This window comes from Marmota marmota, unplaced genomic scaffold, assembly GCF_001458135.2.
Source record: "Marmota marmota marmota unplaced genomic scaffold, marMar, whole genome shotgun sequence".
Classification (NCBI taxonomy): domain Eukaryota; kingdom Metazoa; phylum Chordata; class Mammalia; order Rodentia; family Sciuridae; genus Marmota; species Marmota marmota.
The window spans coordinates 14,139,134-14,165,838 of NW_025999932.1; the positions used below are offsets into that span (position 1 = coordinate 14,139,134).

Consider the following 26,705-nt stretch of genomic DNA (forward strand, 5'->3'; position numbering starts at 1 on the left):
TTTCTGGAAAGTTTTCTGTAATTATTTCATTCAGCAGGTTACTCATTCCCTTGGTTTGAATCTCTATACCTTCGTCTATCCCGATGACTCTTAAGTTTGGTTTTTTTATGTTATCCCATATCTCTTGGATGTTTTTCTCGTGATTGTTTACCAGCCTTTCTGAGTTTGCTAGACTGTTTTCAAGATGATATATTTTGTCTTCATTATCTGACGTTCTGGCTTCTACTTGCTCCACTCTGTTAGTGATACTCTCATTTGAGTTTTTAATTTGGTTTATAGTTTCCTTCATTTCTAGAATTATTGTTTGATTTTTTTATAATCTCTATCTCCTGATAAAGATGCTTAACTTGTTCTTTTATCTGTTTATGTAATTCATTTTCAATGTGTTCTTTCACTGTTTGAATTTGCTGTCTCATATCCTCTTTAAGATTCCATTCCATCTGTCTAAGGTATTCCTTGAGTTCTTTATTTGACCATTTTTCTGATGCCTCTAGGTCCTCCTGAATATTTAGGCTGTCCTGCATTGTTTGTACTCCTTTTCTTCCTTGCTTTTTCATGCTGCTCATGTTACTTCTTGTTCTGTTTGACTGCTGAGTTACTGTTTACTCCTATAAATTTATTTGATGCTTGGGAGGAAAGGTATTAGAAGGGAAGGGAAGAAGTCACTAAAGAGAATGAGAGTAAGCAGGTTGAATTCAAGTAAGGGGTAATAAGAAAATTGAAAAGACAAAAGAAAAAAAATAGAAAAGAAAAAAAGAAAAAAATTTTAAAAAAGATAGTAAAAAAATTAAAATTAAAATTAAAAATATAAAAAAATTTTAAAAAACAACAAAAAAATGAAAATGAAAATAACCCAAATTAAAAAAAAAATTAATGAATGCAGTCTTAGAGTTTGATTAACTTCTCTTCCAGTAGGTGGAGCTGTGCCCACCAAGCCAAGCTTCTCCTCTCAATACGCGGGAACCAATCACTGTGCAGCAGCTCCTCCTCCCAGACTGGGCGGTTCTCCAATCCTGGGTGCCTAGGGCCTTCTGTTGTGTCTAGTCACTTCCCCACTTTTCCTCAAGCCAGGTCCCGCTCACCGGTGATGCTCACCACAATACTGGCTACACGCCAGGTCTGCTGGTCCCGGGAGCTCTGTTTTCATGAACGACTGGGCACACTCTCCCTGTTTGCCATTCCCTCACACCCTAAGTTTGTAGAGCTGGAGGCTGAGAACAGTCAGCGAATTTTGCTTGCCCTCCGGTAGCCACGCCCCCGGGAGCTGGTGCGAGAGACCTCAGTTGTCTGCACTGGTGGGAGCGGTAGCCGGGATTTCCGTGCCGCGGGTCCCGCGCCACTCCTGATTCCCTCGGTCTGGCTATTGTGCTCACGGGAGAGCTGGGAGGGTCCCTTAAGGTTTCCCCGCTGTGTGGAGAGAGAAGGCTAGGGGATTACACACCTGTCGCCGCTGGCTTCAGTGAAGTTATCTCCTCCGCCACATTCTGGTGACGTCAGTTCTCTGCCATGGTGGTATCCCATGCAAATGGCGACAGTTTGTTCCCTTTGCTGGGTGACCAATGCAACGGGTGGGTCCTGACTGTCTCTCCCAAGCCCCGTTTCAATCCTGTGGCCACTGCCTATGAAGGCTCGGTTGGTATTAACCTCCGTAGGATCAGAAGGCCCATATGGTATCTAAGTGAAATTTATTTATATTTAACAGATCTTTGGTCGCATTTTAAAATTATAGTGCAGTGTGCATTATAACTTATGTTATATTTTCCTATCTTACACAAATGTTCTAACAATTCAGTACTATATCATTGAATATCATATTTGATAGAATATCATTTAAAATCAAATGAGATGTTTAAGAACACTGTTAGGATAAATTCACTTTGAACAATCCTCTTTGAACTGACAGAATCTATTCTCCCTGTACTATTATGCTAGTACTTCAGTACTTTTTCTTTCCAGAAGTTTTCCCTTCACAAAAGGATCCTAAGAGACTTGAAAAATACCTATTGTGTTTGGTAATTAGGATACATTAGTGAGCACTGGTAGTTTCATTGCAGTACTTAGGCTGGAAACACTTGAGTGCATTGAGGAAATCATAATTTCAGTTAATTTAGCTAGTACATGATTCAGCTGGAATTTGAACCCTAGTCTGTTAGCCTCTGCAATCCCATGGGAGGCCATCCTAAAAGCATCTTAGGCTATGCCTTCAGGCTGATTCACCACTGTGCATTGAGAACATGGAAGCAAATCTAGTAGTGTTATGTCAAATTGGTTATTTTAGTATTCCAACTCTGGTGAAATGTTAATGTGTTTTCCTGTTAAGTAATGACTAAATTTGACTTTAAAATATATACTAACTCTTGACAAAGTAGTGAGATTAATAATGCTTCTGAGATACTTGAGACTGACTATAGTTAGCCACTCACATTTTTTAATAGAATTGTAATTTCAAAAAAATACTTTTATTTCAGCATGAAGGCAAAACAATATTGGAAAAAAATGAATATTTTTACTGAGTTAAAGATGTTGGGTTTCTTTTTAAGCTGTTTTCAGAATTAGCTTTTCAAAACTTTTTTCCGATTTTATTTTTTTCATCAAAGCTTTTTGTTACATTTCATTTAACCTAAGTATAGGGGAAAAAACTGTCATTGATTCTTTTTGTATCTCTCTTTAGGATGAAATTCCATAATTTGTAGATAACAGATAATAAATAGTAAATGATAATTACTCATTCATAAAAGTGTAAGACTACCTTATTTGAACATAAGTCAAAACTTTCCATTTAAACTTAAAATTGTTAAATATGAGTGTTGACATGTTTACATATTAATATGTGGTACAGGTTGAGAAAAATATTTAAATTTCATGGAAATATCTGAAGATCTAACATTCCAGATTCCTAAATGTTGTTTTTTTTTCCTTACAGATCTTAGTTTTCAAGCAGCTTCTCAAATAATGTCCACTCCAGTATATGACACCATAAAATTAATGAAAGACATCTCACAGAACTTCCCCATAAAAGCCAGGTACTTTAAAGTGCATTGGTTTGTTTGTAACTAGAACTCTTTTCATTAAGTAAATTTTATGAGAGTAGCTGATTTCATTTAACATGAGGATGTCAATTCTAATATCTGTAGCTTTTTGAAATTGGAAATTTTAATCATTTATGGTTTTTGTTTTTTAATAACTAAGCACATGTATTCACACTACAAAAGAAAACTATTGAATTAGAGGCTTATGGAAAGGGAAAAATTAAAGAGTTTAAATAAACATAATCTAAGAAAAAACATTTATGCAATAAATAGTAAGGGTAGTTTTCTCTTTCCTTTATGGAAGATAAGGAAAAATATTGTTCTGCATAGAAGATTTATACCCAGAGTGTTGTCAAATCATGTTCTTGCCTTTTAGATTTCACTTAATGACATCTAAAATGTATGGAGTTTTTGTATAATACTTCTTTTTTCATTTTGCCAGTAAAACATCTAATTAAATTGCTTCCAGAATATTGATGTTACAGTAAACATCTTTATTTCAATAGATAATACTTTTTTGCATATCTGAAAGTGACCAATAGGTACATTTTAGATTTTTAGGATTTACAACATAACTTGTATGCATTTATAATTTGGTTAGAAATAGCAGTATAAAATTATAAGCAACAAAATATAAACAAAGTTAGCTTGTATTGGAGAGACACCACATGTGACAAGTTAGAGGTGCATATACAACAATAGTATTTTATTTGAGGGACATTGGAGAGAAACTTAAGCTCTCAGCACATATTAAGCATCCAATGATAAGTCTCTTTTTGTCAAACGCTATTTTATACATTTATCCACAGTACAAACTACAGAATTTTAAATCTAGGTATTCTTTACCTTTGAAAGATAAATACAGCAGCAGTAAGATATAAAATATCTTTTAAAGGTACCCTGAAAATAGAAGTGTTTGTAGCTTTACCTGCAGAATAATGAATATGTTGATATGAATTCTTTCACCAAATTTAGTCGGGAATTAAATAGTCAAGAAAAAATACTGAGAAATCAGTATTTATATATTAAAACATGAAATATGTTTGGGTGTATGTAAATACATATATTTAGCCTCACGATTCTTATTTAACAGCTTTTGAAATTATTAGTCAAATTTAAATTAAAACAATGTTAGTTTTAATGATAGTTAATCAGTATGACTTTTTAAGAATTATACTAAATTCTGCTCTTATCTGTGGTTGATCATGAAGAAAAATTTACAGAATATGCTAGCATTGCTTAATGGCTAAATTGTAGGTTTAAACATGTCTGAAGTCAGACATTTAGTAAATGTCTGTTAAAATGAAATATTTGTTAAATTAATGGAAAATTTACATTATTAAATTTTGTTATAATTTCTCTTAATGCTGCCAAACTTTATGAGATGATACACATTTGTGGGTTTCAAAATACATCTTTCTTCTTGAACTTTCCTTAAAGCAGAACTTTGAATTAACCATATAAATTTTTATACCATTTTTAAATGGATAGATGTTATAACTAAGCATTCTTGGGAGCTTTCAAGTTAAATATAGTCCACAGGAAATATATTTTGAAATTGTATTTAAATTATAAGGGAATAGGAAAGGCAGCAGAATACAACAGACACTAGTATGGCAATATGTAAATCAATGGATGTGTAACTGATGTGATTCTGCAATCTGTATATGGGGTAAAAATGGGAGTTCATAACCCACTTGAATCAAAGTGTGAAATATGATATATCAAGAACTATGTAATGTTTTGAGCAACCAACAATAAAAATTAAAAAAAAAAATAAATTATAAGGGAATTTAAAACTCTTCAAGAGTGAATAATATAATGTCAGTACAGTTATTCCCCCTGCATCTGTATCACATTCACAAATTCAGCCAACCATAGATGGAAAATATTCAGAAAAGAATTGTCTGTACCAAACATATACAAACATTTTTGTCATTATTCTTTAAACAATGTGGTATAATTTCCATAGCATTATGTATATTAGGTATCCAAAGTAATCTAGAAATGTATTCAGGAGGATGCATGTAGATTATATGCAAATATTGTACCCTTTTATATAAGGGACTTGAACATCCAGGGATTTTGTTATCTGGGGTTGAGGGGATCCTGGAACCAATGCTGTACGTACTGAAGGAATACTATATCATCTATTTTAGAATGTATGTGCTGTAATAAGATCCCAGGTTAACAAATTCTTTATGTATAGTTAATTCTACAAGTTGCCTGTTTGCATTTACACATATGATACTGGTAATTTCATACAAAATATCTGTATGAAAGATATCTGTGTATGGGCAAACCAATACAAAATAGCCTTTTTCAGCCTAATATATTTGAAAACAGAATTATTCAATAATCTGTGACTTTATGCAGTTAAGACATTAGAATTTTGAGTCTCTGTTCCACCTAAATCAGATACTATGTTGAGTAAAAACTATAGTATCATTGTCCAATTAGGCAATATGGAAATGTACATTCTTGAAGCATTGGGTTTTTAGTTTCTTTTCCAAAGTATTATATTAACATTGAATTAATTATTAGTCCTAAAAATTTAAGGAAGAATGAATTACATCAGTATTGATTTTCCCAGATCTCTGACCAGAATTGCTGTAAATCAACGAATGAAGGAAGAGATACAGGAAAATCAAAAGGTTTGTTGGAATTCCTTTCTTGAAAATTTACCACACTAATATCACTGTTTCACACTTTGGATCATCAGTTTTCATAAAAGTTGATTTATTCTTTTCTGACTATGTAAATGAGTTAAAGTTTTATTTTTTATATTATCTACTAAATGTAGCATAAAATATAATTCTAGCCAATTTTTCCTGAAATATTTTCTACTTATTTCACCCTGTACTCTAGATTTTATGTCTTTATAGGGTAAAGTTAATGATTTTTTTTTATATCTGGTTTCTTAAATTCTTATGAGGACCCTGTTTTAGTCAGCTTTTTCACTGCTGTGACTAAAATATCTGACCAGAACAATTGTAGAGGAGGAAAAGTTTATTTGAGTGCTCACGGTTTCAGAGTTCTCAGCCCATATATAGCCAGTTCCATTCCCCAAGAGCTCTGGTGAGACTGAACATCATGGCAGAAGACTGTGACAGAAGGAAGCAGTTCACACTATGATAAGGAAGCAGAGAAAGAGCTCCATATCCAAATATATATGCCAAAGCCACACCTCTTATGTCCCACCTCCTCCAGCTGTACACCTGCTGCCTTCAGTTACCACTCAGTCCCATCAGATGATTAATTCACTGAATGGGTTAAAAGTCTCATAACCCAATCATTTCTATTCTAAGCCTTCTTACTTTGTCTCACACATGAACTTTTAGGGGATACCACATCCAAACCATAACAAACCCAATCAGCGTTAAACTGCTAAAGCATCATGAGAATCCTATGGCAAACAGGATACAATTGATCAGATGTTTGATAAAATCCTGCCAGAGGGCCTCTTAAGTTACCTTTAGAACCAAAAAGACCCTAATAGTTATAAAGTGTTCACACTGGCAATGACCTCACTGTAGTTCATAGGACTGGTTTGGCTTTAAGTAATTAAATACCAGATTTATAGGGCTCTAAACAATATGAGTTTATTTTTCTTACATAAAAAGTCTGAAAGTAAATGTGTATGGACATTATGATTCTGGTGCTCTAAAAGTTTCAGGGAGCATTCATGAAAACACCTTGGTCCGTCTTTTATGATTTCAAGTGGCAACCTTACCTACAGTCTTATTCAAAAGAGTCAGGAAGAATGGAAACAACTATATTCATTCTTATTAAAGCCTTCTTGAACCACTTTAACAGACTTTGATTTCCATCCCATGACCAAGATTGTCATGTGGCCATTCATAGCTGCAGGGTAGAGTTTGCTTTTCTAGAAATCATGGTAAGCAGAGAGCTAGACAAGGTGTAAAGCAGGGTTAGCCAGCCAACAGTATGTGTCATATTGGGACAGAGTTAGTTGTCTTATCAGCTGTTTTGATGAAGGTAACCAATTATGATTATGATGATAATGAGGCAAATGATGCACAGTTCTTTGGAACATAGGTGTTAGGAAAAAGAACACAACCTCATACCTCAGACAGTTCTTTATCTCATTGACCATCTTAGAAATTTTTATTTTTCAAAACTGAGTTGTATAATTGTTCCTATGTATTATTTTTATGATTTCTAACACCATTATTCAAGCAGAATTTTTTTTGACAGTTCCTGCATTTGTTTTTTTACAATGCCACCTGCAATAAGAAGGAAGACAGGGTGGGAAAGAAGAGGAAAATGAAAGGAATCCGAGGGTGTCAGGGGCTTTACCCAATCAAGATTGTTTTCTCTGCTCACTTAACAGTCCAGAGTGGGTAATCTTTAGAGCTTTCCTTCATGTGGTAATTTGGGTCAAGAAGCTGAAGAATTTCATGAGGTTAAAGAGGAGATATTGGGGGAACAAAGGATAATTGGAAGGGATGAAGACTCTGAATAACTAAATGGAGTGAGTTCAGAGGAAGTATTTGAAAAACTGGGTAGTATCCCTTGGGGACAAAGTGACTGGAGATTAGAACCCCTGAACCAGTCTGGTGTTTGAAAATCAGAGAAGGACTGAGTATATTAGGCGATTCAGCTTTTAAACTTTTGATCACTATAAGGAGTATTCAAGCTGAGAAACCTGGTAAGCCAATTTTGACTTTTGTACCCCAAAACAATCTAATGTCTCTCAAGAAAGTGTAACTTGTATGACTAATCAAGAAGGTAAAACTGATACCTACGTCAAAGATTTACTGTATAATAGGGAAAGCAGCAAAACCACTGGATAGGTGAGGAAACCTTATTAAGTGGAAAATTGCCATACAGAATTCAGACATGAACTTACACTTACATTATTGAAGCTAAAAAGCAACACAAGTTTTGAAAGGCAATAACTCAAAGGTGGACAAACACTGTGATATCCAAACAAGAGGATATAAAACCCCAACCAGAAGAATTTTGCAAAGGTATAGAAAATAGAGATAAAACAATTCAGAAATAAAAGCTATATTACCAATAAAAGGGGAAGTGACTTTATAGAAAACATGGTAGATGACAGTGGATTAAAAATAAGTGAAACACCACCAGTAGATTAGACTCCCACATTGAAGATAGATTTTCAGTTCTTGAAGGCAAAGTGTATAATCTTAGAAATAAAGTTGACCATAAAGAAAAGATGTTTAGAGATCAGGAACAGAATATTCAAGAAATCTGGGATAACTTACAAGGAAAAATTTTGAGATTCATTGGGATAGTTAAAGCTCTGAAATCCACGCTAGAGAACTGCACAATATTGTCAATGAAATGACATCCCCAGATATTTTCAAGACTTTTAGAATGATGTGGTAATTCCAACACAGGTGGCATATAGGACTATAGATATACAAAAATCACAGTAGATATAATCTAAAACATATTGTTATGAAAGTCCCTAACATACAGAATAAGTATAGTATTTTAGAAGAGAAGGAAAAACTGGTCACATTTTGAGATAAAACAATCTGTATTTCAACTGATTTCTCAACCCAAAACCTAAAAGCCAGGAGGATTTGGAATAATATATACCAAGCTCTGAAAGAAAATGGATGCCAGCCACAAATACTATGTCCAGTAAAACTGAGATTTAAAATTGAAGATGAAACAAAAACTTATCAAAAAATGTTAAAAGAATTTATAATTGGAAATCTATACTATAAAACATAATATTTCAAAAAAAATGAAAATAAAAGTGAAAACCAGCATAGAGAGGAATTACACTAGAAGAATAGTCAACTGAAGGAGAATCAAGTCCAATTTAAGCATTTGAAATATATCAGAATGGCAGGAAATAAAAATCATTTCTTATTACTATTGAATGTAAATGGTGTAATCTCTTCAGTTAAGACAGGTTGGCAGATTGGATCTTTCATTCTTCAAATGAATTTTAGGACTGTTTTTTCTAGTTATGTCCAGAAGCTCATTGGTATTTTGATGGGGATTGTATTAAACCTGTCTGTTGCTTTTGGTATAGCTATTTTGACAATTTTGTCTATCCATGAACATGGGATCTCTTTACATCTTCTAAAGTCTTTTTCAGTCTCTTCAGTATGCTATAATTTTTATTATAGAGATCTTTTACCTCCTTGATTAGATTAATTCCCAAGGTGGTGTTTTTGTTCTGAGGTTATTGTGAATGGAGTGGTTTTCTTGATTTCTTAACTGAATTAGTGTTGGAGTATAGGAAAGCTGTTGACTTTATGGGAGTTGTACTTGTATTCTGCTACTTGACTGAACTCATTTGTAAGCTCTACAAGTAGTCTGGTGGAAATTTCTGGGACTTCTAGATGTGAAATCTTTTCATGGGTCAACATGTTCCTTTTCTTTCTTTTTTTTTTTTTTAAGAGAGAATTTTTAGTATTTTTTTTTTTTTTTTTAGTTTTTGGCGGACACAACATCTTTGTTTGTGGTGCTGAGGATTGAACCCGGGCCGCACGCATGCCAGGCGAGCGCGCTACCGCTTGAGCCACATCCCCAGCCCCAGCATATTCCTTTTCTTGCCTGTTGTCTTTTATACAGAGGACAGCCCTGTCTTGTTCCTGATTTTAGAGCAAATGCTTTTGGGTTTTCCCCAATACATTCCACGTTGTGTGGAATTATTTGCAAAATATGTGGCAAAGGATTAATGTCCACAATGTATAAGAGTCCTGCAAATCAATAAGAAAAATTAGTGATCCATTTAAAAAAGCAGCAAAGGACATGAACAAACAATTACCAATGAAGAAATAGAAAAGGATTATATTAGTCCACTCATGTTACCATAACAAAATAGAGTAGACTGGATAGCTTAAATAACAGAAATGTGTTTTCTCACAATTCTGATGTATGATGTTGACTTTGGGATTCTCATAGCCTTTAAAATATTGACGTAAGTTCCTTCCATCCTCAGCTTCTCCTACATTTTTAACATGAATGGGTGCTGGATTTTATCAAAAGCCTTTTCATATCTATTTAGATGATTCTTGTCCTTAATTCTATTTAAGTGGTGAATCAAGTTTATTGATTTGCATATGTTGAACCAACTTTGCATCCTTGGAGTGAAACCTACCTGATCATGGTATATTATCTTTTTTTAAAATTTATTTTTTAGTTGTACACAATACCTTTGTTTTGTTTGTTTTTCATGTGGTGCTGAGGATCGAACCCAGGGCCTCACACGTGTCAGGTAAGCACTCTACCGCTGAGCCACAACCCCAGCCCTATCTTTTTGATGTGTTTTTGAATGCAGCTTATTAATATTAAGGATTTTTGTTTCTTTTCCTCAGGAAATTGGTCTGTAGTTTTCTTTCCTTGATGCATCTTTGTTAATGGTTTTTGGTGTCAGGTTATACTGGCTTCATATAATGTATTTGGGAGTGTTTCTTCCCTTTCAATTTCATGGAATAATTTGAGAGGAACTAGTGTTTTTCTATAAAGGTCTGGTAGAACTTTGCTAAAAATCCATCTGGTCCTGGGCTTTGGGGTTTTTTGGAAGAATTTGAGTGAACTTTCAATTTTATTACTTGATATTGGTATGTTTAGGTTTTCTATATTTTCTGATTCACTTTGAGCAGTTCATGTGTCCAGAAGTTTTTTCAGTGTCTTCTAGATATTCCAGTTTATTGGAGTATAAATTTTCAAAATAGGTTTTCATAATCTTCTGAGTTTCAGAAGAGTCTATGGTGATCTTTTTTCATCTGTAATTTTATTGATTTGGGTCTTTTATTCTTTTGGTTAGTTTTGCTAAGGAATTATATATAGAAAATTTTAAAGAAGCAATTTTGTTGCATTGATCCTGTGTAATTTTTTTTTATCCTCAATTACATTGATTTTGGCTCTCATCTTAATTATTTTCCTATCTTATTTTGGAATTCTTTTTCTAAGGTGTTGATGTAGAGCATGTTTATTTGGGATTTTTTTTTTTTTTAATGTTGGCACTCAGTACTATAGATTTTCCTCCTAAAACTACATGCTGTTCCAGAGAATTTGATATATTGTATCTCTTTTCTCTTTATATTAATTTCTTGATTTCTTCTTTGATCCATTCTTCATTTTAAGAGTATTGTTAGAAGCCGCATAAACACATGGAGATTTATTTTTCTTGCAGTTGATTTCCAGTTTCATTCCATTATAATCTGACAGAATGCATTTTTTTTGCTAAGATTTGTTTTGTGACCAGAATATGGTCTATTTTCAAAAAAGTTCCAGTGCTGAGAAGTAAATTCAGCTGTTTTGGGATGAAATATTCTGTAGATACTTGTTAGGTTCGTTTGATTTATAGTATTATTTAGGTTGGCAGTATCTATAGGTTTTACGTTTTAATGACCTGTCTGTTGGGGATAAGGGTATGTTGCAGTAACTTACTATTATAGTGTTGGAGTCTGTCTGGGATTTAATGTCAGTATTTTTTTTTCCTTTGTAATTTGGTGCATTGACATTTGGAGCATAAATGTTTTTTTATCGTTATATCATCTTGTTCTCTTTACCAGGATGTGGTAGCCTTCTTTGTTCTGATTAATTTTTGCTTGAAATCTGCCCTGTCAAATATGAGAATAGCTGTGCTTGCTTGTTTTCAGGGATCATATGCCTGGAATATTTTTTTGTCATCCTTTTACCTTCAGCCTTTGAGTGACTTTGCCTATGAGATGAGTCTTGTAAACAACATAGTTGGATTTTGTTTTTTGATTCATTCTGCTTATTATGTTTTTTAATTGGAGAGTTAAGACCATTAATATTCAGTTTTAGTATGGAATGTGTTTGTGGTTTCCTGCCATATTGATTTTTTTGTTAGATTTAATACCGTTTTGATTCTCATTCATGGATTACATGTCTTTTGATCTTTCTATACTTGAGAGCTTTGGGATTTGTTTTTAGTTCCTCTATTATGGTTTAGCTATTAGATATCCCCAAAACCTTATGTGAGAGTCAATGCAAGAGGGTTTAGAGGTGAGATGACTGGGTTATGACAGCCTTAACACAACTGGTGAATAAACCCCCTGATAGGAATTAACTGAGTGGTAGCTGTAGGCTGGTAAGGTGTGGCTGAGGAGGTGGTGACTGGAGACAAGTTTTTGGGTATGTGTTAAGCTGAGCTTCATCTGTCTGCATCCTAGTCATGTCCTGTGCCGCTCTCCTCCACCACATTCTTCCATCATGATATTCTGCCCTACCTCAAGCCCTTGAGGAATGGAGCCTGCTGTCTATGGACTGATACCTCTGAAACAAAAAGCCCCAAATAAACTTTTCCTCCTCTAAAATTATTTATCAGGTCTTTTAGTCACAGCAGCAAAAAAGCTGACTAAATCATTCTGTGTGCAGTTTATCTTTGAGATTCTTGTAGTGCAGGCTTGGTGATCATGAATTCTTTGTTCCTTCTTGGGAAAGATTTCTATTTACCCCTGAAATTTGAAATAGCTTTGCTGAGTATAGTAATCTTGCCTGACAGTTTTTTTTTTTGTTTTTTTTTTTTAAGTGCTTGAAATACCTCAATCTAGGCCCTCCTTGATTTTAGGGTCTGAATTGAGAAATCAGAAGTGAGCTTCTAAATTGCTTCTAAATGTGACCTGATGTTTCTCTCTTGTAGCTTTTAACATTTTTCTTATGTTCTATGTTAAGAATTTTTGGTTATGATATGTCTTAGCTTCTCATTAGAGTAGGTCTATTTGGGGTTCCATAAGCCTCCTGTATGTGGATGTCTCTCATTTCTGATGGGAAAAGTTTCTGCTCTTTATGCCTTTATCTTGTATCTCCATGTTCTCTTCTATCTCACTGATTCTCAGATTTGATCTTTTGAAGTTGTCCAAGATTTCTTGTATATTCTAATCATGTACTATTATTTTTTTTCACTTTATTGCATTTGGTGTACTCAAGATCATGTGCACTGTCTTCAAGACCCAAAGTCTTGTCCTCAAGGGCTGAGGTTCTATTTTTTATGCAATCTAATCTGTGGTACATTCAAGGAAAGTTTTAATTTAATTGCCTTTCATTTCTAGGAATTCTGATTGGTTTCTTTTCACTGTTTCTATTTCTTGAAGTAGTCTTTCATCTGCTGTATTTGCTTTTTTAATCTATTCCTTAGATTTTCTTTTAGTTAATCATTTTTTTATTATCTTTCTCTGGGATTTTGTCCACATAAATCGGGGTCCTTTATTGGGGGATCATGAATTTTTAGAGGAGAGTTTGCTGGTTTCCTCACGTTTTAGGTCTTGGACTTGGTCATCAATTGAAATGGTTCCTCTTGTTCTTTTATGTGTGTCCTTTTTTTGTGTGTGATTATTTTATTTGTTCTGAGACTTCTGTTTTTGATGAGTAGATGTGAAGGGGTAGGAACCATGGTCCCTCTCTGGTGGTTCTTCTTGGATCCTTGTTGTTGGTTTGGAGTTTTTGCCTCCTTAATTCTTCAAGTTGGAGTAATGTTAGGGCTCAGAAGGGATTCGATTGTGAGTAGGATGAAATTCACTGTTGATTGAGAGGTGATTGTTTTCTCAGCTGCAGAATCTCTATTCTGTGATCCAAAAAATCCCAGTCTCTTTCCAGCACCTCTTAGGAAGGAGTGGGGAGCCAGGAATGGCACTAATGTCAGCAACATATGTACAGTTTTAATATAAATATCTGGTGTCTACTTTTCTATAACCCTAATTGTTGCCTATATAAGAATGGTGGGGTCAGCATTTAATGATAGTGCCAAGAATAACAAATTATGAACTAGGTATCTACTGTGTTGTCCTCTATATTAATAATCACAACAACTTGAGTGGGGTAGTAATTTCATAGTCTTTATAGGTTCTATTTAGTGGGATACCATTTGTTAAGAAAAAATAGGGGGAAAGACAAGAGAAAGTTTGAAATGATCAAGAAAGTGATCAAAGGAGAGGCATAAGATAGGGAGCAGGTGTCAGCTATAAAGATAGAGAAATAATAAAGTAACTGAACATAATAGAAAAGGAAGGAATAGGAGATTCTGGCTATTACTGGGGAAAAAGTAAGGGAGGGGAGATGGGAGGGGTTAGAATCTAGATATAAAATAACCAACAAATGTAAGATCAAAACAACTTGAACCCTTGTATAATTGTTCCTCACCTAAGTCTAATCTAGGCTATAATGAACACATGCAGGAGAGAGCTATTAATGTGTAGGGAAAGTTATGAGTATATATATTCAAACCTATCCATACATCGAGAGCACACAAACTCATGCATAATTTTAAGAAGTAAATAATAATAGAGTATAATAAAATGGTTGGGAAAAAGAGTTTGAAAAGTAAAAAATGGGAATATGGAGAAAAAAGAAATAGGAAAAGAAAAAGGAAAATGAAAAATATATAGAGGATAAAAGAAATAGGAATAGAAAAATGAAAATGAAAAAAAAAATCTTAATGAGAGATAAAGTTCTTGTTTCTGCTGTGGTGGTCAAATCTTCTAGCAGGAATAGATTTTCAGTCTTTGTTTTAGTTCTGTATTTCTGTTCGCTGTCCTTGTGCTCCTTGCTTAGCTGCCAGCTAGGCTTAGTAGCTTTTAGATTCTAGTCCCCCAGGGTTGGGTGGGATAGACTGAGGAGTGCTGATGAATTGTGGAACTGGGTATCCACCAGGGAGTGTAGATGGCTTGCCTGGCAGTGAGCATCTCCATAATAGCTCCTATGGGGTGCCAGCCACCATAAATCTTTATCCCTTAGAATCCAGATGCTAAATGGTCCAGGCAAAATATTCCTTGTGCCTGTTTCAATTTCTCCACTGTAGGCACCCTCTTGGGGCTGGGGGGGAGGGGGGGCGGTTGGTAACCTATTGGTAACTTTCTCCACAAGTTTTCATTTCCCCCATCTGCAGTTACATGAGCTGTGTGGGGACAGCTTTCAGCTCTTAGGCTGACAGATGAGGAAAATATTCCTATTTCACATTTGGGGAGGGCTACCTTGCAGGTGGAGTCTTTCCACACCATCCTCTGGGAGTGCTTGCTGTCCCTAATGCACACTTTCACCTGAGCGGACCACATTGGATTTGTTTTCACTGAGGGGCTTGCTGTATCAGCTCTGTGTGCATTAAAATCAGCCCTCTATAAACCCCAGGCTTCCCTAGGTTGATTTCTCTTTATTTTTTAATTTCTTTACCTGCCAGCCACATGTTTCTTTCTCCATGGTCCCTGCTCTGCTATGATGGCAGCCAGAGCTAGTGTGTCTCTAAGGTACTTCTTATGCTCAAGTTACCCACTTTTCTGTAGCTCTATGAATTTTTTTTTAATTACAGTTTAATGTTGTGTTTCAGTGAGGTTCCTTTGCCACTTATCTCGTTGAGAAGAAGCCTTCCTGTTTTATAAGTGGGGTACTGCTGAGCCAAGCTTCCTTTCTCTGCTCCACTATCTTCCCTCCCTCCGGATCCCTCCCTCATCCTCAACCAGTCTTTTGATATTCACTCAGTTGGAATTTTCTTAGCTTCAAGTGATATAGTTCAGTTTTATGATTGTTGAAACATATTGGACTAAGCAATTACCTATTTTTTAAAAATAAGTTTATATTTCTCCATGGGGATTTGGATTTATTTCCACTTAACTAACACTCAAGAATGCTACCAGTTTAATTTCATTTTAAATAAGAAGTCTGAGTTTATATATTTTTTTGGATCATAAACTGTGAAATCAAAACCCAAACCCAGTGAAGCTAAGCCTGTGGGCATGAATTTGTTTGGAAGACTACTTCTTCCACCAGCAAGCAAGGTTGAGAGATAAGTTTCTGTGCTGTTTCTGCAGGACATTAGGTTCACCTTTTCCTTGTGAGTATAGCACTTCTTTATATGGGCATGAAGAGATCTCTGATCCTACTCCCCATCCTTTGCAGCTCCAAGGCTTTGTTCATCCTTCTTCAAAACCCAAGCCTTGGGCTATATAGGAAATTGTGGATTTCCTCAGAACAGGGCCTTCACTGTTGGTTTACATCTTTGAATTCATATTTTTCCTTTTTCTCTGCTCTCGGATGAATTCTTTAATTTCTTGAAAACAAAACCAAGGTTGGAAGACATTTTTAATATTTCATCTAGGTGTATTTTTGTGCTTTCTTTTAATAAGAGAATTGTAGGATCTTTCGTTTGTCACATTACTAAAACTTGAATTCTTACCCCTTATTTAAGAAAGGCCACTTTAAGTGTTAGACTAATTTGTCAGGATTTAAGGCTAGCCTTGTGGGGCAGAGGGGAATATAGCAGGCAATATGAATTTACTGGCATTTGTAGATTTTGAGGTTGGAATATAGATTCTTAAATTAATTTTTTGATAGGACCAGAAGTAACTAAAGACAAATCAAGTTCCCCTTTGAACCTTGTATTAGGGTTTACTTTCTTTTCAGTATTCTGTGTGAAACAGTGTAAATATTTTGTTTACAAGTTTTATTCTTTCTCTCCCTTCTCTGTATGTAGCTTACCTGTCATGTTGACCAGTAATCATATAAAATATTCAACTTTGTCAATCTTTCCCTGAATTTTTTCAAATCAGTTACTTCATTTGCCTTTTGAGAATATTTTTACACATTGCTATTATGTCACTTACAATATTGAAATGAAATGTTTAAAATTGATTTTCCTCCTAAACTGGTTAACCTATTGCAATAATAGTAAAAGCTTTCATGGTACATGCGAAAAGGCACATATATATCGGTATCCATATATAATATAGTTAACCTGTGAGATAGATAGAATCATTCCCATATTATAAATGAGGAAATTGAGGATTATAAAAGCTAATTGGATTTGTCCAGATTTTATAATAAGGAGCAAGACCAGGATTTAAACCAGGTGTGATTACTCTAGGAATTGGCCTGTGCTTGGAAGAACGTTACCTTTCCTTTCTTTTGTTATTAATGTAGTGCCAAGAGTTGTTTTTTTTTTTTAATTATTAAAGTGTTTGTTTATTGTTTTATAAATCACTTTGACTAAATTCCTTTTTTTTCCAGTTGTATACAAAGTATATTCACACCAATTCGTGTCTTCATACATGTACTTTGGATAATAATGTCCACCCATTCCACCATCATTTATAACCCATGCCCCCTCCCTTCCCCTCCCACCCTTCTGCCCTATCTAGAGTTTGTCTATTCCTCCCATGCTCCCTCTCCCTATCCCACTATGAATCAGCCTCTTTATGTCAGAGAAAATATTCGGCCTTTGGTTATTTGGGATTGGCTAACTTCGCTTAGCATTATCTTCTCTAACTGCATCCATTTTCCTGCAAATGCCATGATTTTATTATTTTATTGCTGAGTAATATTTCATTGTGTATATATGCCACGTTTTTTATCCATTTGTCTATTGAAGGGCATCTAGGTTGGTTCCTAGTACATGGCACACAGGAAATGCTTACTGAATGAAAGGCATGAAAATTCGAACATTTCTTTAGTAGAAACTTCATGAATTTAAAATGAGATTCAAGTATTTACAAATATACATCAAAGTTTTACTTGGGATATCATTGTATCAAGGAACAGGAATGTGCCACCTATTAAGTTGTGTGTGTGAACATACACACTATGTAAAACATATAAGAACTTTAATGTCATCCGTTGCAAAATCAAAATGTTCTGGTATTGAATTCTAACCTATCAAAAAATTTCATCACTTAGATCAGGAGAGGCTAAATCTAACCTGCCAACTGTTTATTATAAATGGGTTTTATCATAGCATAATCATGAACATTTGTTTACGTATTGTCTAAGGCTGCTTTTGTGCTACAAAGGCAAAGTTAAGTAGTCACAGAGACTGTATATCTTGCAATGCATGAAGTATTTACTAGAAATAGTTTGGTGACCCCTGACATAGATGACTCGTCTTGTAGCATTTGTTTAACTGTTTTGCTCTATTTCAAGGATCTCCAAGATAGATTTGAAATTCAGCCAGGTGATGCTCGTCTATTTATAAATGGCCTTCATGTTGATATGGATGTTTATGATCCTTTTAGGTAAGTATTAATATTATTAATACAAACTATGGTTTATGTAAAGGTAAAAATTGTCCTGAATTTAGTATGTCAAAATGCCAAGAATGGCTTTAAATATAAGTGCATTTTAAAAATTTTTGCTGGCAAGGATGTGGGGAAAAGGGTACACTTGTACATTGCTGGTGGGACTGCAAATTGGTGCAGCCAATTTGGAAAGCAGCATGGAGATTTCTTGGAAAGCTGGGAATGGAGCCACCATTTGACCCAGCTATTCCCCTTCTTGGTCTATTCCCTAAAGACCTAAAAAGAGCATGCTACAGGGACACTGCTACATCGATGTTCATAGCAGCTCAATTCACAATAGCAAGACTGTGGAACCAACCCAGATGCCCTTCAATAGACGAATGGATTAAAAAAATGTGGCATTTATACACAATGGAGTATTAGTCTGCATTAAAAAATGACAAAATCATAGAATTTGCAGGGAAATGGATGGCACTAGAGCAGATTATGCTAAGTGAAGCTAGCCAATCCCTAAAAAACAAATGCCAAATGTCTTCTTTGATATAAGGAGAGTAACTAAGATCAGAGTAGGGACGAAGAGCATGAGAAGAAGATTAACATTAAACAGAGATGAGAGGTGGGAGGGAAAGGGAGAGAAAAGGGAAATTGCATGGAAATGGAAGGAGACCCTCAGGGTTATACAAAAGAACATACAAGAGGAAATGAGGGGAAAAGGAAAAATAATACAAGGGGGAGAAATGAAGGTCAGTAGAGGGGGTAGAGAGAGAAGAGGGGAGGGGAGGGGGGATAGTAGAGGATAGGAAAGGTAGCAGAACACGACAGTCACTAGTATGGCAATATGTAAATCAATGGATGTGTAATTGATGTGATTCTGCAATCTGTATATGGGGTAAAAATGGGAGTTCATAACCCACTTGAAGCAAAGTGTGAAAGATGATATATCAAGAACTGTGTAATGTTTTGAACAACCAACAATAAAAAAAAATTGTACATATTTATGGAATACAAAATACAGTATTTTGATATGTATGTACAATGTGTAATAATAAAATGAGGATAGTTATCATTTCCATGACGTCATACATTTATCATTTCATTGTATTGGGAACATTCAAAATCATCTCTTCTAGCTATTTTGAAATACACAGCAAGTTATTCTCAGCTGTCATCATTCAACTGTACTATAGAACAGTAGCACTTATTCCTTCTATCTGCTTTACTCTCATCCTTCCTTTTTTCTTCCTCTCCATCAAATGCGTGTTTTTGATTGTGTAACACAACTCTATTATTTTGGTAGAATATTTTACCAAAATATACAAGCCCAAAGCTGTGAATAGTTGTGAGAAACCTTGGAGATAATTGTTCCAGTGAATACTAGACCTGTACTCATCCCACTATTCTAAACTGTCTTTCAATGAAAAGTAGGTTGTTAACTTAGCAGTTCTTGGGGACTAGACTGAGCAGCCAGGGACATATACCCTCCAGAAAGAAACTGAAAGCAACACAAGGTGTTTTCCCAGAAGAGAGAAATTAACAAGGATAATTTAAAGTGCTATGTCTGTCAGGAAATTTGAAATTATGGAATTTTGAAATTTGAAATTATGAAATTACATGCCTAGTGCATGGCACACACTCAGGAAATGCTTACTGAATGAAAGGTATGAAAATTCGAACATTTCTTTAGTAGAAACTTCATGAATTTTAAAATGAGATTCAAATATTTACAAATATACATCAAAGTTTTACTTGGGATATCTTTGTATCAATGTGCTATCTTGTGCCTTAGGTCAAAAATTCTTCACAAGTGCTCTAAGGCAGAAAGAATTAGGAATTCTTTTGTTAATCAATGGCCCCTCACCCATAAATCTAAACTTACAAGTCAAAAAGAAGAGAAAAAATGGAATTTGGTTTACTCTTGTAGAGAAGTTTAAAACTGGTTTAAAAGTTAATGTTTGCACCATAAAATAAGTTCAGTTAATTGTTTGTTTTGCTTCTCTATGGGATGATTGATCCTGAGCCCACCAGCAGCAAGCTGGCCCCGGATTTCTCCAAATCCACATTTCTTTTTCCTTTCATTCAAGGAAAGATCCATTTTCTTACCAGTTTGGATGTGTAGAAAAATGCAAGAGAGACATAGAAATAGGATAGTTCATTTGGAATTTTTGCCATTTTATAATTTTTATCTCAAGCTGGCTTTTCTCTATATTTAATTGAATCCTTGGACCTGACAACCCGAGATATATAGCATAAACATTATCGATAGAAAGAATAGCGGCATGTGTACTGTAGTTCTGTTCCCTAGTGATGTGATGGCTACCGTGATTCCCTTAAAAGAGAAATAGCAAATATATAAGGATAATTGTATTTTCTGATATTTTTCAGGTAACATAATCAAAGATTTTCTGAAAAAGATGACAGGATATAGAATAAAATCAATGAAAAACAGGTGAATGAAAGAAAATTATATGGAAAAATAGAGAAATGAAAATGTTCTATTACAGAGATATTGCATAGGGAGAGTTTGTTTTTGCTACTAGTACTCAGAATTGTCCATTTGAGGAAGAAAGGAAATGAATTATTTTTTTTTTCCCATCCTCTGTCAATAATTGCATTTCTGGATTGTGGAGAATCAATATCATATCTCAGATATGGCCCCATCGTTCTTCCAAGTCATAGAAGGAGCTTAAAGTCTCGGGTTCAGGGTCAGGACAGTGTAGGTCTCATTCCCAGAGAGGCTGAGACAGTAAGAACCATGAGACTGTGGCTGGGGGAAAGGCATCCAAGACATAAATGAGGCTTTGTTTCTCTACCTTAGAATATACTATCCTAGTCCATCAGGGAGGCATTATTGCATTTCTGCCTCAGCCACAGACTTGCCCAGTGAGAAATTGACTCTAATACAAATTAGGTATCACATTTTGATAGACAGTCTCTTCCTACTTGAGCAGTGTCACTACCACCAGAAAGATGTGACAAAGTGGTCTCGATATCATCACTTCTGTAGTTTTTCTGTATTTTCATAAAATTATCTGCTTAGAATTCTTTTGAGTTCTTGCAAAATAATTATTTTAATGCATGAAGTATTGAAATCCAATATTATAAAATCAATTTAATATTAAAATGCAATTCATGTATCTGAATCCTGCTATGTTGTTGGAACTGCTGCATGTTGGGGATATAGTGGTAAACAAGACAAAATAGGTCTTGCCTAAGTGATGTTTTCAGTCTAGATGGGAATACATTAAGTAAATAAGAACAGTGTGATAAGGCTTGTAAAAGGTTAGATACAGTGTGTGGGATTTGTAACCCCAGAAATTTGTATTTTTTGATGGAACTTTGGGACTTCAAAGAAGTGTTTTATTTAAGCTAGGCTTTAAAGGATGAATTGGACAAAGGGGAAATGGAGGTTGTGACAACATGAAGGCATGTTTTGAGAACTGTAGAGAATGAGGAGGAGCTAGAATTAGTCAAGATCACACAGATAGGCAAAGATCAGATTGTAAAAGCAAGTTACAGATTTGGCCTTTTGTCTCTAAGGCAGGAAAAGCCATCAAACAAGTCCAAAGATAGTTCCTGATGCTTCCCTTTTAAATACTATTTGTAAACCCCAAGATACAGGAAGTTTCCTGATAGATAAATCAAGTGTACTTAGTTTTTATTTATCATCCAAAATTCAAGATTTAGGAAGATCAAGGAACAAACTAGTGCTTATTGAAGATAACTGTGTGCCTGATCATCAGTTCATTCAGCCTTAATTCTCTGGAAAGGGATTATTGGTTTTTCTTTTTTAAGTAGATGTGGAAACTGAGACTTAGATTTTATACAAAACTAAAGACATAAATAGTAAATAATGGTAGTTTCAAAATCCCACACCCTTTCCAATGTACTGTGCTGTGGGTCTGATTTTCCTTGAAAACAAGTTTGAGAAGAAATAGCTGTGAGAAATATTGAAATTCTACCATACCAAAAAAATGGGTCTGATCAGTGAGCATCACCAAATTTTTGGAATGGAAAATATATTTACAGGGTACTCTGAAATTCTTATTTTACAAATTAGGGAACTTAGACTAAAAAGTTGAAATACTTTAGGAAGCCACACATGTATTTTTTGCATGTCTGAGTATATTTTTATTACATATATTAATAGAATTATAAATAAGCACATTTTTTGATTCTCAGGAGCGGAACCCGATCTAAACATGAAAGTCATTTATGTTCATGTATACCTTATATATTTATATATACTATACATGAATTATATTTTAAAATTTATTTTACATTTTAACATGCCTGCCCTATTTTGAGCATAATCTGAGCTTCTGTATTTTTAACATGCCTGAGTTTTTACTACAACCCATCCCATAATGTCAGGTGTGAAATTTTCCATTTGTCCTATCATATCAAACTACATCTTATTTTTAAATTGGTGATTTGGGATATTCAAGCTAGTATTATTTATAGTGCCTATCTTCTTGTAGATTTTTGTTTTCCTGGTAATAAAGCTTTCTTTTTGTGTTTAAATCTGTCTAGGATATAGACATGAAAAGCCAAAGTCATACATACAGATCAGCTTGAAATTATGTAACAGCTTTACTATGAGTTTTGGTATTAGATCTCCCCGCTGTGGATCTCAGTAGTTTCCCTGAGAACTGTATACTAAAATCCATACTTTGCTTTTCTCTTACTCAGTTTACTTGTTGAAAGAGAAAATGATTTCTGTGACTGAATTTTTTGAATGAAGCCCTTAGGTTAAATATAATAAATATCAATTTTAGCAGTTCCTTTAAACAGTAAAAGTTCCTTCTTGCCTAGTAAACTTATCGTTTTTAAAAAACAAGTACTCTAAAGTCTTGACATTACAGACAAGGCGAGACGAGCAGAAACAGGGAAGCACTGCCTTCCTCTAGCATTTCTGGGTCAGCTCTGAGCTCCACTAGCTGAGCAGCCATGGGCAGGACACATTGCCTGTGAGCCTCAGTTGTATCATCTGAAACTTCCTATGGTGGTGGTTTTGAGGCTCTGAGGATTTCTTTTCAGAAAGTACTTGGCACTTTTCTGGCATACACAGCTTGACAAAGAGTAGTTTAAAGATTCAGGTTACCCAAACTTTTTGTGAATAGGGTTACTTACTATTAATATTGTATGAATAGTAATACTCTCATATTTTGAGAATTTTTGAATTTATTTATATTGATTTCCTCTTCTCCAGAATGCTTGGGACTAAAAGTGTGTCAGATTTCGGATTTTTTTTTAATGCTTACATGCACAAAATGAAATCTCAGGAACGGAACCCAGTGTAAACATGAAAGTCATTTATGTTCATGTATACCTTTCACATATAGCCTATAGAGTTGTGAATTTGGAGCATTTTGGATTTTCGTATTAGAACTGTTCAACCTACATATACAATAAGACATTTTAATTTGTATTCTAAACAGATATGAACTTTCACACACTTTAATGGGGTTTTCTATATACTAAAATTTTATTTTTATGTCTGTCTGATCTTTTATAGTATGTTTTTCAAGAGTAACCTAATGATTTATTTTCCTTATTTGTTTTATATGGCTAATCTGATCTGCACTACTTTGGTAAAGAGTACAATATTGTTGCTATCTTTTAAATGATAGGATTGTTATCACCCCACCCCACCCCCGACAAAAGTATGTATCCTGGATAACTAATTAGAACTGTTTGTTTATGAATAATATATTTTTCCACTATAAATAAAAGTATGAATGGAACTTATATTTTTAATGTTTTGAGAAATCTATAACACTTTAAAAGATTCTTAAAATTTTGGCAAAACAAAATAAAACATTTTTTTTTTTTTTAAATATCAAGTATTTTGGATATGCTGAAATTAGAAGGAAAAGTGATGAATGGCCTTCGAAATCTTGGGATCAATGGGGAAAATTTGAGCAAATTTTTAAAACTAAATTCACATGTCTGGGAATCTGCCTACATACTAGATATTCGGCATTCTTCTATAGTGGTAAGTGCATATTATTTATTGTTGTAAAACTTTAATATATTTAAGGCTTAACATAAAACCAAATACTGGCAGACTTTAGAAAAAATTTAAGCATTTTGGAAGAGGATTCAGTGGAAAAAAAAGACATTAGACTTACCTTCTCCCATCTGATAGCTTCTTATAATACCCACTTATCCAGTATCCTTTTAGCTTCAAAGATAAAATAGTAAAAACAGAATAATCACATGACAAATAGCAGAAATAAAACACTAAACAGTTGAGAGCTGAGGAATTAAGAATACTGTCTTAACATAATGAAAATCTTGCCTAGACAACTTACAATGAACTCCTAACATTCTGGTGTGTGGGGGGGAGGGGCGGGGAGCAGCCTAGGTGAGTTTTTTCAGAAATCTGATCACATCTCCCTCCTTTGCTTAAGCACAAAAGTGATTGTTAGTATGATTTGTAGGCTGCAAACAGCCTGTTCTCTTCCCACCTCCTTTCTCCCCTTTCTGTTCTTTAACTGAGGTATTCTTCTTATCACACTACTTGTCTCATCTTGGAAATTTCTTTTCTCTGTCCACTTACCTCCTATTTTTGCTTTCAGAGTTCAGTTCAAACAGTCCTTACTGAGAGAAACTTTCCTTAATAATCCATATTATCATATTTTTGTAAACCATGCTCATGTTCAGTGATTTTTCCAGCAGGACTCAGGAGGCCCAGAAGTTGTTACAGTCATGGTTATGGATTTTTAGAACAAAAGAATACAAAACAGAATCATCAGGGATGAAATTCAGGTGAAACCAGCTGCAGGTTTTCAAGAGTTCTCTTCTGGTATATTCTGCAGAATGTGGTTAATTTGGTATATGGCAATATGTGCAAGGTGCTTCCAACTAAGGAAGCTCAAGTGCACCTAGGAGTTCAGGGTTGTGAAGGGGGATCCATCACATGGGCATACAACATTCTGTACCTGCCCTCAGTTTCTGAAGTCCCAGACTCTCAGAGGAAAAGCAGAAGTTCGTTATAAATATAAATTCCATTGTTTGTATAAATTCTCTAGACAAAACTGTTGGAACTGCATAGCTCAAGGCCCTAAGCATGTGAAACAGCATTCCAAGAGCTCAGTTCCCAGAAGAGACAGAAAAAGACACCCTTCTTGAGAATGTATAAGGTGTGAGTACTCAGAACTGTTGAGTTAACCTCTTCATATACACACTTGTGTTTTGTATGTTCTTTATAAGCACACATGTATATGTACATATATGGATATATTATGTCAGAACTGTCCCTTGTCAGTTATAATTTTACAGTTATCTTGCGATTTTAGTTTAGTTTAAAAAATTTTGATTGACAGTTATACTTCTTTATTGACAGGGGTACAATGTGATGATTCAATACATGTGTATAATATATGACAGTGAAATCAGCATATTTAGCATTTTACTCTTTAAAAGCATTTGTTGTTGGGAATTTTTAACTCATATCTTCTAGCCCTTTATAAACCATATAATTTTTGTAAACTCTACTTAACCTATTATGCTGTGGAACTAGAACTTATTCCTCCTAACTGTATTTTGTTAGCTGTTATCCAGCGTCTCTCCCTCATCTCTACCCTGCACCTTTTCTGGACTTTAGCAACAACTATTCTACTGTATACTTCAGTTAAATCAATTTTTTAGTTTCCACATGAGTGAATACATAGTGTTTATCTTTTTCTGTGTCTGGCACATTTTACTTTGTCTTCAGTTCTAGTCATGTGGGTATAAATTAGGGTTTTACTCTTTTCGTGGCTAAATAGTATCTTTAGCAATTCATCTGTTAGACACTTTGATTTCATATCTTGGCTATTGTGAATAGTGCTGCAGTGATCATGGGAGTGCAGGTATCTTCATTTCCTTTGAGTACATGCCCAGTAGTGGGGTAGCTGGAACACACAGATTAGTGTGAGAAAATTCCATATCGTTTGCCGTAATGACTATACTAATTTATCCTCTCGTGAGTTGCATATAATAATTCCCCTTTCTCTGAATTCTTGCCAGCATTTACTTTTTTGTCTTCTTTATTATAGCTATTCTAGCTGGAATGTGATATCTCTTGGTGGATTTGATTTCCCTGGTGATCAAAAACATGTCATATCTGTTACTAGAATATAAAAACTTCTTGCTGGTGCATAAAAATATTACTGAATGTTTGTTAGTCCCAGTGGGTTTTTTGAGCATTATTTAGAGTTTTCTATGTGTAAGATTGTCATCTGTAAATAAAGATAATTTTCTTTCTTTCTAGTCTTACTGTTTATTTCACACTTGTGGAAACGTTCCACCTAGAATTTCCTTACAGTGTTGAATAGAGTAGCAAGAACAGACATCCTTACCTTGTTTTCATTCTTTAGTCAAAGCTTTTAATCTTAACAAAGTATGATGTTATCAATTGTAAGATTAAGGCATTCTATTCTTAGTGAGTTTTTTTTTGGGGGGGGGGTGGCATGGATAAAGGGGATTGAACCCAGGCATGCTCTACCACTGAGCTATATCCTAAGCCCTTTTTATTTTGAGACAGGGTCTCACTAGGTTGGTTGCTGAGACTGGCCTCAAACTTGGCAATCTCCTTTACTTGGCTTCCTGAGATTACAGGTGTGCACCACTGTACCTATATTGGGTACTTTTATCATGCAATGGAATTAGACTTTTATTGAAAGCATTTTTTTTTTTGCATCTGTTGATA

General features: G+C 34.6%; 1 protein-coding gene and 1 non-coding gene across 2 annotated transcripts in view; one reads left to right on the forward strand and one right to left on the reverse strand.

Annotated features, from left to right (window-relative positions):
- Positions 1–26,705, forward strand: part of Uggt2 (UDP-glucose glycoprotein glucosyltransferase 2) — a 223,718-nt gene that overhangs the window by 84,541 nt on the left and 112,472 nt on the right. The window contains exons 10-14 of the mRNA XM_048800999.1: positions 1,250–1,304; positions 2,893–3,023; positions 5,623–5,683; positions 17,916–18,007; positions 23,855–24,005. Of these exons, the coding sequence (XP_048656956.1) occupies positions 1,250–1,304; positions 2,893–3,023; positions 5,623–5,683; positions 17,916–18,007; positions 23,855–24,005 (490 nt within the window). The remainder of the gene's footprint in view (positions 1–1,249; positions 1,305–2,892; positions 3,024–5,622; positions 5,684–17,915; positions 18,008–23,854; positions 24,006–26,705) is intronic.
- LOC125616200 lies at positions 20,004–20,094 on the reverse strand. Its single transcript, XR_007346837.1, has one exon. It is a non-coding gene; the product is annotated as a small nucleolar RNA SNORA38 (small nucleolar RNA).